This window comes from Lampris incognitus, chromosome 16 (genome assembly GCF_029633865.1).
Source record: "Lampris incognitus isolate fLamInc1 chromosome 16, fLamInc1.hap2, whole genome shotgun sequence".
Taxonomy (NCBI): Eukaryota; Metazoa; Chordata; class Actinopteri; order Lampriformes; family Lampridae; genus Lampris; species Lampris incognitus.
This window is the reverse complement of record NC_079226.1, coordinates 22,584,198-22,597,025: the sequence shown is the minus strand read 5'-3', so window position 1 is coordinate 22,597,025 and position 12,828 is coordinate 22,584,198. Positions and strand designations below refer to the sequence as shown.

General features: G+C 44.6%; 1 protein-coding gene across 3 annotated transcripts in view; it reads right to left on the bottom strand.

Moving 5' to 3' along the window:
• Nucleotides 1-12,828, bottom strand: part of adam17a (ADAM metallopeptidase domain 17a) — a 40,133-nt gene that overhangs the window by 22,381 nt on the left and 4,924 nt on the right. For all 3 annotated transcript variants that reach the window (XM_056295792.1, XM_056295791.1, XM_056295793.1), the window contains exons 3-5: nucleotides 10,603-10,736; nucleotides 10,412-10,500; nucleotides 7,080-7,260 (exon numbers count right to left, since the gene is read on the bottom strand). In XM_056295792.1, coding sequence (XP_056151767.1) covers nucleotides 7,080-7,260; nucleotides 10,412-10,500; nucleotides 10,603-10,736 — 404 coding nt within the window. The remainder of the gene's footprint in view (nucleotides 1-7,079; nucleotides 7,261-10,411; nucleotides 10,501-10,602; nucleotides 10,737-12,828) is intronic.

Here is a 12,828-nt window from a genome sequence, read left to right as displayed (position 1 = left end):
AACGTATAATAAATTAAATATGTCTTACTTTTAATGCGACTTCTGGTGCTGCATGGTTTTGCTGATGGCCTTGTAGTCTGGTTCATACGTGGTGAGGTTGAGCTTCATGCAGGCGTTGAGGCTTCCATCAGTTAAACGTGAGCGTAGGTTGGTCTTAATGTTCCTCATATGCGAGAAAGACTGTTCACATGCATATGTAGAGCCAAACATGGTCAATACGGCAATACTCACACGCTGCATTGTGTGGTATGTCACAGGAAGCTTGTTCCAAGTTTTAAGAATCAGCTGGTCTTCAGGTTGAAGATTTTTAATTTCTGTCCACTTGTGTTCCCTCGCCAGCTCTGCTCGCTGTCGCGCAAGACTTTCCAACTCTCCATTAAGTGACTTGAACTTACTCATCCACATGTCTGATGCCTTCAGGTCAGCAACTTCCAGCTCAAAGTCTCCGATAGAGACCCCGGGGATGCATGTCAGGTCGATTTTGTCCACTGCACACTCATGTGGATGAGTGATGAACTTGAAAAGACCAGTGCGCGCACGAAATTCTCCAAAACGTGCTTTGAATGACTGCAGGAGATTGAACGTAAAGCCAGCTAGCTGCTGGAGATCCAGATGTTGAGTGGAGTCACTTGCTAAGCATGCATCTCTAAATTGTTGCAGTCTTTCAAAGTGCAGAAGACGACCTGTTTCAATGTCCCTGAGAAAGACTTCCAGCTTGCTTTCAAATGCAAACACTGCTTGTTGAAGGGATGAGATTGTATTTCCAATACCTTGCATTTTCACATTGAGCTGGTTCAGATGGCCAGTTATGTCCACGAGATAGTGAAACTGCAGGAGCCAGTCAGTGTTGTCTAGCTCAGGATGCTTGACGCCTTTCATTTCAAGAAAAGTCCGGATTTCACTCAGGCAAGCTGCAAAACGGCTGAGCACCTTCCCCCTTGACAACCAACGCACGTTGCTGTGTAAAAGCAGACCGGGATAATGATTCCCAACTTCTTCTAACAGAGCTTTAAACTGGCGATCATTTAAAGCTCGGGCAACAATAAAGTTGACCACTCGAATGACCAGAGACATCACCTCGCCAAGCTCCTGGCCACACATCTGAGCGCAAAGCGCCTCCTGGTGCAGGATGCAATGAAAACTTAGGATGGCTCTCTTTTCATGTTCACGGAGAAGCGCTACAAATCCTTTGTTCTTCCCCAACATACAGGGTGCACCATCAGTACAGACAGAAATAAGTTTATCCATCGGTAGTTTTTTTTCTTTAGCAAACTCCATGAAAGACATGAATAAATCCTCTCCTCTTGTTGTCCCTTTCATTGGCAAAACAGCCAAGCTTTCCTCACGCAGTGTGTCACCTGCAGCATACCTGGCAATGATACTGCACTGAGATAGATGGCTAACGTCTGTTGACTCATCTAACGCGAGAGAAAAGTATGTCCCGGCGTTTATGTCCTTAATTTGTGTTTCCTCGACTTGATTTGCCATCATGATGCTACGATCGTGCACAGTTCTTGCTGACAGGGGCATGTCTTTTATTCGTTTGATTATCTTGTCTTTATTTGGGAAGTCATCAAACAGTTCATTGGCCACATCAAGCATGAATGTTTTGGCATACTCGCCATCTGTGAATGACTTTCCATTCCTTACTATTGCCAAAGCCCCCGCAAAGCTAGCGGAATTCCCGTCACCTTGCTTGGTCCACACACGTAGTTGCTGCTGACTCGTCTGCACTCTCCGCTGTAGCTCCTCGCATGCCCTTTTCCTGCTGTCCCCCGCTGGATATTTCGATGCAAATGAAGCATGGTGCGTATCGAAGTGCCGCTTTATATTTGACCGTTTCATCAATGCAATTTTATCATTGCATATTTGACATACCGCAGATCCTGCTCTCTCCACAAATGCAAATTCCTCTGTGCACGCAGCCTGGAATGCACGGTAATCATCGTCTTTTTTTCTTTTCGCCATCTTTTCCGTTACAAGGGTTGAAGCGGATAAACTAGTTGGCTATCTGATAAAATTGATTTCTTCACCTTTACAATGACCCGGACATGCTCGCGAGCCATTGGTTCCCGACCCGACCCACGGGTGACCCTTGACCCGTGAAATTTATCTTCAAAACTAATTTCTGTTTACTTTAAAATGACACAGTATTATTTAGAAATATCACAAGTATTTTAAAATCAGTTCCAAACTGATTTTTTTGAAAAAAAAATAATTTTCAACTCAAAATTGTCTGGGAGCCATATGCCGTCACCGGAAGAGCCATATATGGTTCGCGAGCCATAGGTTCCCGACCGCTGGTCTAGATAGAATAATGGCGACTATTTTTAATGCACTCCGTCAGTGTGTTTTTAACGTCATCAGCCATTGCTCCTATTTTCTGTGACAGTGTCGTTTCAAAGTGGCACCAAGTATACTGTTTGGCAGCCTTCTCCCCACACATGATGTGTGTCATCTCTTTGGGTAATGATAGACACCGTTGTTCATCAATTGTGTGTGGCTTACTGGCTTTTGCTATGTGGAGGCTGGCACGATATGATACTTCCTGTGCTTTGGGTATGGGTGTAACACAGGATTGAATCATGGACTTGGACTGCTTCAGTTCCTCACATTTTCTTAGAAAAAATTCAACTATTTTTACTTTCAGGGTTCTAAGTTGCTGTTTGAGATACAATGGTTTCATGGATTCAATGCTAAAAAGATCACCACATACCACACACTGCAGCCTCGGCTCTTCCTCTGTCCCGCTCCAGCTGAATCCAAATTTGATGTAACTTAAGTCATATTTCCTGACCGTTTTGCACTGTTTGCTGCTAGCAGGTGCTGTGGAGACTTTAACGGTGCTGCTGAAGTAGCCACTAGCACTTGTGCCCGGTTCCCTGTCGTCGATTTCAATTTCCACAGTGCCACTCAAAATATTCTCTTCCTGATCCATACCTCTCTTCCCAATTGTTCCTGTTTGGAGCCACGACTGCAGTGTTTTTGAACCATTCATAATTTTAGCTACCTCCGCTTACTATTTTGCCATCCAAGTTTAGCTTGTAATAGTTAGCCTAATACTTGTAACAGTTAATTAAATTGTAACTTGTAAATAGGCTGATGTCGAAACAAAAATTTAACAGGAAAGGCAAAATTTATTTTAAATACCATTTCAACAATGTAATGGTTAAAGTATTTTCATTCTTAATAGTATTTCGATAGTATTAGTATATGTTTTTAAAGTAATTTCATTCATTCATCTTTAGCCGCTTCTCTGGGGTCGGGTCGCGGTGGCAGAAAGCTAAGTAGGGCACTCCAGATGTCCCTCTCCCAAGCAATGCCCTCCAGTTCCTCCTGGAGGATCCCAAGACGTTCCCAGGCCAGACTGGACATGTAGTCCCTCCTGCGAGTTTTGGGTCTATCCCGGGGTCTCCTCCCAGTTGGCTGTGCCCGGTAAACCTCCAAAGGAAGGTGCCCAGGAAGCATCCGAATCAGATGCCTGAACCACCTCAACTGGCTCCTTTCCTAATTTTATTTCATTTTTTAGAAATATTTTAGAAATTACTCCGCATGCCACTATTGTACGTCCACAATCATCCTCATGATTGTGGATGTAACTTGATATGTACAACTTGAAACTTTTCACCCGTTTGCTGGTAGGTGCTGGTGAAAGTTTGTCGACATTTCTGTGCATGTCGTTGACATTTATCCATGGTAAATCTTGCAGGCATCACAAAAAAATATGCCATTGTTAATAGCACACATCAATAATCAGGAAACTGGTATGCCTGCTGTCGTAGAAACTGGAAGTCACTGGTCTACAGTTATGCACATTCGATTTGCATCTTTTCCCATGAAAAAGGAAATTATTGTAACTCGAATATACACTGCCAAATATGCCCCAAATTTCTAATGCTTATTATGAGTCCAGGCCTGACTACTGAATCACAGTTATAGCGCCACCTACTAGCAAAAGGAAGTTACAGGCGCTGTACTTTTACAATCTCAACCTAGTAGGTTAACCAGATCCATCTCAAATTTGGTGAAGATCTTCACAATATTAAATTGCGAAGCTCTTGAGTTTTCGTGGAACGCCATTGCTGTGGTGATGCGGAACATTAGCGTGTTTCACCATGATACAGAAAGCTGTTGTAACTTGACTTTACATTGTCCATTCTGGCCCAAATTTCACATGCTGGATAAGAGTCCAGCCATGAAGACACCTACACGCCCATACTGAGGCATATTCATAGCGCCACCTACTGACAACAGGAAGTCAGCCTTATGTAACAAACATCACCTGATTTACATAATATTTACATGGTGTGGTCTGCACATGATATACAGCAACTGATGTATAATTATTAGCTGGTCTGTAGCGCCACATAATGGACACAGTAAGTGATATTTAACTCCTTCGTGCAACGTTCGATAGTCATGAAACTACATATGCGTGTCAGGCAAGCTCCACTAAATGTATTGCTGCATTAATGACACATTTGTGTAGCACCACCTACTGGCAACAGGAAGTGAAAAGTGATAGTCACAGCGCCACTTACTGGCAACAGGAAGTCAGCCTTACATGACAAACACAATTGCATTAATGACACACTTGTGTAGCACCACCTACTGGCAACAGGAAGTGAAAAGTGATAGTCATAGCGCCACCTCCTGGCAACAGGAAGTCAGCCTTACATGATAAACACAATTTGCTTTACACAAAATTTACATAGTGTGGTCTACACATGACATACAGCAACATGATGCACAATAAGTGGGTGTTCTCTAGTGCCACATAGTGGACACAGGAAGTGATATGTAACTCCTTCGTGCAATGTCTGATATTCATGAAAATGTATATGCATGTCAGGCAACCTCCACTAAATGTATTGCTACATTAATGACACAATTGTGTAGCACTGCCTACTGGCAAGAGGAAGTCAAGCCTTAATTTACAAACTTCCTTTGATTTACATGAAATTTAAAGTGTGTGTGCTACATTTAATATGCAGCAACGTATTGTACATTTAGTGTGTGTTTTCTAACACCATATAGTGGACATAGGAAGTGACAGTTGTCTCCTACATGCAATGTTTGACGTTCATGAAATTGTATATCTTTCATGGCTGCCACTCCCTTCAACACACATGAGGCGCAAGGACCCATTCATCGCTGCTTGCAGCTTTAATTTAAGCTGTGTTTGATATGCTAAACTATCATTTATACCAGTGCATTATTTTGCAAGGTGCAAACAGTCTCTGTCAGTGCACTGTAAAAACAGACCCTGGAGTCTAGACTGCAAACTGAAGGAGCTCCATATGAAGAAAATTAAACTGGAAATAGGTAAGTTGGAATACAAAAAGAAGGTAGACCTAGCTATATGCTATGAGAAAAGTAATAATTATTTTGGTGTCACAAATTCCTTTTTATTGTAATTTTTTTTCAAATAAAAAATTGTGTGTAATGGCATCTCTTACAACTGGGACAGCTGACTGATCCATGAGCTGTTTATGATCTGCAATCCTGAACTTAATCTACCCCAGAGCAGGTTAGGTCTGCAGCATATGTTACCATGGTGATGTATCCTGGTAAAAAGTGATCCACTTTCATCAGACAGAAAGTCCAGGGTTAGAGCAAACTGAGCATGAAGTTAGCGAGCTACACAAGAAAACCTGATTTGTGAGACAGGCCCCAGGCTGGGGAGGTGGGTGCTGCTTCTGCTTTCTTAACAACAGTAGGACACAATGATGACCAAGTCTCCTCTCACTAGGCACCAGAGCCTTCATGAACTTCCCTGCCTCCTACATTAAAAGTCACCTTCCATGAGTCCGCGGTGGTGTAGCGGTCTAAGCATCGGCTTTGTGTCGATGCAGTTGCCCACTGGGGACTGGGGTTCGCGCCCCGGTCTCGTCAGATCCGACTATGGCCGGACTCGATGAAGCAGCAATCATTGGCAATGCTGTCTTCGGGAGGGGGGCGGAGTCGGCTTGTGTTCGTCACGTGAATGCGTCTCTGTGTGTGTCGGAAAAAACAGTGGTTCGGCCTGGAGTCGCCTTGTCACAAAAGTGGGGAGGCGGTCTCCTTCGAGACTGCCGGCCAGAGAGATGCAGTTGGCGAGCGCATGCAGTACGAGGGTGGGTGTTTGAATTAAAATAGGGATCGATTGGCCACTAAATTGGGAGAAAAAAGGGAAAAATCAGAAATAAATTTTAAAAAAAAGTCACCTTCCATTATCCATCCATTATCCAAGCCACTTATCCCAATCGGGATCGCAGGATGCTGGAGCCTATCCCAGCAGTCATTGGGCAGCAGGCAGGGAGACACCCTGGAAAGACCACCAGGCCATCACAGGGCTGACACATTCACATCTAGGGACATATAGTATGGCTGATTCACCTGACCTACATGTCTTTGGACTGTGGGAGGAAACCGGAGCACCAGGAGGAAACCCACACAGACACGGGGAGAACATGCAAACTCCACACAGAGGACGACCTGGGATGACCCCCAAGGTTGGACTACCCCGGAGTTCGAACCCAGGACCTTCTTGCTCTGAGGCGACCACGCTAACCACTGTGCCACCATGCCGCCCACAGGCACCTTAACTCCACTTATTTCCCAAACAAATGCTTTCAAATAGGGACCTATCAGAGGTGCTTTAGATATGTTCCCTGGCTTATCTCTCTCGTATTCTTTACATTTTCAATGCAACAGAAAGCAATCAAAAGCCTCTTGGTTTTTGGATAAAACCCTCTTGTCGGTGTATGTATGTATGCACAGGACATAGGGTAGGCTTTGCAGATGAAAAGCTTTTGTTTAAGTGACTGTTACAGAACCATCCGCCTACCACTTTTGTCTCACAAACTGTCAACCGCCTCCTCCTCCCTTTTCTAAACCTTTGCCATTCATTATCCACCTACTCTTTACTCTTTCCTTAAAGCTTGTTGCTAGGCTTAGCTGTATGATATGCATGACCACCTACAAACTGCATCCCACACATTTTGACAACACGAACAAACACACAGACCAATGCACACAAATAAACGCCACTGCTCTTTTCCACCCCTAGTGTGGGAGAGAGAGACTCATTGACTCACCCTCCACCTCATCGACTCCCTCCCAACCCATCCTGGCAGCCTCCGGGAGCAGGTCCTGGGACTGTGCGTGGATGTACCCACACACTTTTGGAGAGGCAACACGGCTGAGATTCCTGATGTCCTCAGAGCGATAAACCAGCACCCGCCCATCAGGGGGCGACTCTGTAAACCTCCACAAGGGCTGGGTGGACAGAAAGAGAGAGGCGATGGATGAAGGTGGAACAGAAGAAAAGTAAGAAAGGATTAAAGGGGGAGAGGTGCCGAAACAGTCAGAGGAAGAAAGAGGGGGCGTGGAGGAGTGTTGTAAGAGCAGAGGTGGAGATAGCGTGGCAGTGCAGAAGGTGGAATGAAAGAAAATGAAAAATATAAGAAGAGGAGAAGGTGTTAAAATTTATGCAAGGGAGGAGCAGGGCAAAATGTATGGGAAACATGTAGAATGGTAGAGAGAAGGCATAATTCTCACCTTTAACACTAGAATGACCAAGCCAGTCATTTTGACCATTTTGGATTTTCAAAGCTTAATAACTTTGTGGGGGAAAAAAACAGATACAGACCTGCCGCTCCCTGAATGCCCCTAAAATTGCATATATTTGCATTAAAATTAGTTTAAGATCAATTGCACAAAAAAAAGTTAGGACGGCTCGTAATTTGCGCGTGATTGTGCGCATTATGTCACTATTTATGATGCGTGTTGGTCACATCATTTCCTTCATGAAGTTCATTGCTCTGTCCTAGAAACACACCAGCGTTCTCCAGTGCAGAATAATAGTTTAAACTTGATTTATCATCATTGCCAAAATGTCTGGTTACAGGCGCCGTTTCAGATGCACCACGATTACCACCGAGGCGTTGCTTTGCAGTATTTACAGGCGTTGGACAGTGGCAATTTTAAATTGTTTGAAAAACAGTATTTTCATCTCATCTCATCTCATCATCACCCGCTTCTCCGAAGGCCGGGTTTCAGTGGCAGTAAGCTAAGTAGGGCACTCCAGATGTCCCTCTCCCCAGCAACGCCCTCCAGCTCCTTCTGGGGGATCCTAAGGCATTACCAGGCCAGATTGGACATGTAGTCCCTCCAGTGAGTTCTGGGTCTACCCTGGGGTCTCCTCCCAGTTGGACGTTGAAACCTCCAAAGGAAGGCACCCAGATGCCCGAACCACCTCAACTGGCTCCTTTCAACGTGAAGGAGCAGCGGTTCTACTCCAAGCTCCTCACCCTATCTCTAAGGCTGAGCCCAGACACTCTACGGAGGAAATTCATTTCAGCCGCTTGTATCTGCAATCTCACCCTTTCAGTCATTACCCAAAGCTCATGACCATAGGTGAGGGTTCGAGCGAAGATTGACTGGTAAATTGAGAGCTTTGCCTTCCAGCTCAGCTCCCTCTTCACCACAACGGTCCAATACAATGTCCGCAATACTGCTGATGCTGCACCAATCCACCTGTCAATCCCTCACCCCATCCTACCCTCACTCGTGAACAAGACCCTGAGATACTTGAACTCCTTCACTTGAGGCAACAACTCTACCTGAAAATGGTGGATTGCTCCCTCCGGGTTGAGAACCATGGCCTCAGACTTGGAGGTGCTGACTCTCATTCTGGTCATTTCACACTCAGTTGCAAACCGCCCCAGTGCACGCTGGAGGTCGCATTCTGATGAAGCCAACAAAACCACATCATCTATGAAGAGCAGAGATGTAATTCTGAGGCTCCCAAAACGGACACACTCCTCACCTTGGCTGTGCCTTGAGATCCTGTCCATGAATATCACGAACAGAATCAGAGACAAGGGACAACTGTGGCGGAGTCCGACACCGACCGAAAATGTGTTTGACTTTGTGCCGAGAATGCAGACCCGGCTCTCATTTTGGTTATTCAAGGACCAGATGGCTTGTAACAACTGCCCTGGTACCCCATACTCCCACAGTACCCCCCACAGAGTGCCCCGGGGTACACGGTCACAAGCCTTCTCCAAGTCCACAAAACACATGTAGACTGGCTCGTCAAACTCCCATGCCTCCCTCAGCACTTCCACAAGGGTAAAGAGTTGGTCCGTTGTTCCGCAGCCAAGACAGAATCCACATTGTTCTGCCTGGATCCGAGGTTCGACAATCAGTCGGAGCCTCCTTTCCAGCAATTTAGAGTAGACTTTCCCTGAGAGGCTGAGCAATGTGAAGCCCAGCTAATTGGAACACACCCTCCAGTCCATCAAAAATAAAATAAAAAAGTTAAATAAAATAAAATCCATCCATTATTCGAATGGCTTATCCTGCTCTTGGGGTCGTGAGGATGCTGGAGCCTATTCCAGTAGTCATTGGGCGGCAGGCGGGGAGACACCCTGGACAGGCCGCCAGGCAACCACACAGGGCCAACATACACACACACACACACACACACACACACACACACACACACACACACACACACACACTCATACCTAGGGACAATTTAGTATGGCCCATTCACCTGACCTACATGTCTTTGGACTGTGGGAGGAAACCAGAGCCCCCAGAGAAAACCAATGTGTAGACACGAGGAGAACATGCGAACTCCACACAGAGGACGAACCGGGCGACCTCCAACGTTGGACTATATAATTATATAATATTTTATAAATAAATATCTATAATAAATAAGATTAAAATAAAAATAGTATTAAAGTTGTTAAAATGTTAATTCAGGTGTCAGTCGTTTCTTAACAGACATACTATCATATGCAATACATTAATATCTCAATTGGGTATTTAGCTTGACAGAATATAGTTTAAAAACCGTGGGGGGGGTAATTTTGATGGCCCATGGTCGTTCTAGCAGTTTTTAAGTTCTGGTCGTTGTTTGGGACTGTTTCAATAGTTATTTTCAGTTCTTTTTTTGCATTTCACATTTTATAAGCCTTGTTACGTTTGTTAGATTAGCAATATGTGTTTTTCAAGTAATATTTTAACTTTTTCCATTTTGCTATTCAAGTTTGACCATGTCTCTCGGAAGTTTAAATTGTTTAAAAATAGTATTTCAGTTAAAATGTTAATTTTGGTGTTAGTCATTTCCTAACAGACATACTAACATATGCAATGCATTAATATCTCAACTGGGTACTTATCTTGACAGAATATAGAGTTTAAAAACCGACAGTCATTCTGACGGCCCATTGTGGTTTTACGCAGCAGTGAAATCCTGGTCGTTCTAGTGTTAAGCATCAGTCAAAAAGCTGGTTAACATTAGTAACATCCATGAATATACTCTCTACTATTGTAGAAAGTATATTAATAAGTTATTTAATAAGTATATCTAATGTATTCATTCAGTAGTTCAGTTTGTATGGCTGTTTGTTACCTCTACATTGTATTCAGCGTCATCAGTTAGGATGTGGGCAGAGAACTCATCCCTGTCTATGTGTGCCTGCACACGCGAATGCTCCTCCCCTACAAACAGACAAATAATGATGTGAGCATTCAAAGCTTAGCATAAAGACCAGTTAACTGAACACAATTTTTACACAGGTCCATTCGATTTCCTCTACTCACCAACGACATGTCCAGTGAAATAGTTCTGGAGCTGAACGTCAAAGTTTTGCCCCCTCCCTTGTTTGTCAACAAACACAGCCTTGAAATCCTTTGTGAATAGGTCTGTATTAGTGGTCAAGTAGAGTTTAAATTGTCTGCAATAAAGAGTAGAACAAGAAGTCCAAAAGGTCAACACATCTTACAGTTTCCTGCTTTGATTTTTACTGTGGTCAAGCCATCCTGCAATTCGAAAAACACAGTCAAGCCAGCCCCCCCATGTTGTTTTGCAGTACGTGTATATACTAGGCATTACGGTAAGAGCGTTAAGGACTGATTTCAAAATAAAAGCAGCTTCCCGTAAATGTGACTTCACGATCATTCAGGCAGGTCAATCATGAATGAATAAACAAACAAATCAAAATTAAAATACATAAATAACTATCCATCCATCCATTATCCAAACCGCTTATCCTGCCCCCCGCCTGCAAACTGTATTTCTGAGAAAAATTGAGGCTTTGAAAATCACGGCTTTGTCATTTCAATTGTGTGAATAATTAATCAAATTTAATAATAAAGAATACATTTCAAAAGACCAATCTGACTTTTAAGTACCAAAATTACACACACACACACACACACACACACACACACACACACACACACACACACACACACACACACACACACACACACACATATATATATATACACTGCTCAAAAAAATAAAGGGAACACATAAGCAATGCGATGTAGCTCCAAGTCAATCACACTTTTGAGATATCAACCTGTCCAGTTAGGAAGCAACACTGATTTGTGACTCAATTTCACCTGTTGGTAAATTGTCTAATTTGCACCAGGTGGAAATTAGACAATTTGCAAGACAACCCCTATAAAAGGAATGGATTTGCAGGTGGTGGCCACAGACCATTTGCCTGTCCTCATCTTTTCTGGCCGATCTTTGGTTAGTTTTTCATTTTGCTAGTGCCCTCACCACTAGAGGTGGCATGAGGCGGTATCTGCAACCTACAGAAGTTGCTCAGGTAGTGCAGCTCATCCAGGATGGCACATCAATCCGTGCTGTGGCAAGAAGATTTGATGTGTCTCCCAGCACAGTGTCCAGAGCATGGAGGAGGTACCAGGAGACAGGCCAGTACACCAGGAGACGTGGAGGGGGCCGCAGGAGGACAACAACCCCGCAGCAGGACCTCTATCTGGTCCTTTGTGCAAGGAGGAACAGGAGGAGCACTGCCGGAGCCCTACAAAACGACCTTCAACAGGCCACTAATGTGCAGGTTTCTGCTCAAACAGTGAGAAACAGAATGCATGAGGATGGTATGAGGGCCCGACGTCCACAATTGGGGCCTGTGCTCACAGCCCAACACCGTGCAGCCCGATTGACCTTTGCCAGAGAACATCTTGGTTGGCAGATTCGCCATTGGCGCCCTGTGCTCTTCACAGAGGAGAGCAGGTTCACACTGAACACATGTGACAGACGTGAGAGAGTCTGGAGACGCTGTGGAGAACGTTCTGCTGCCTGCAACATCCTCCAGCATGACCGGTTTGGCGGTGGGTCAGTGATGGTCTGGGGAGGCATATCCTTGGAGGGCCGCACAGACCTCTACGTGCTAGCCAGAGGTACCATGACTGCCATTAGGTACCGGGATGAGATCCTCAGACCCATTGTCAGACCATATGCTGGTGCAGTGGGCCCTGGGTTCCTGCTCATGCATGACAATGCTCGTCCTCATGTGGCCAGAGTGTGTCAGCAGTTCCTGTATGTCGAGGGCATTGATGCTATGGACTGGCCTGCACGTTCCCCAGATCTGAATCCAATCGAGCACCTCTGGGACATCATGTCTCGTACCATCCGCCAACGCGATGTCGCACCACAGACTGTCCAGGAGTTGACCGATGCCCTGATCCAGGTCTGGGAGGAGATCCCTCAGGAGACCATCCGTCGTCTCATCAGGAGCATGCCCAGACGTTGTAGGGAGTGCATACAGGCACATGGAGGCCACACACACTACTGAGCCTCATTTTGAATCGTCTTGAAGAATTTCCACAGAAGTTGGATCAGCCTATGTTCTCATTTTCCACTTTGATTTTGAGTATGATTCTGAATCCAGACCTTAATGGGCTAATGATTTTGATTTCCATTGATCATTCTTAGGTTATTTTGCTCTAGACACATTCCTCTGTCTAATAAATAAAGATTTTCAGCTGAAATATTTCATTCATCGAGGTCTA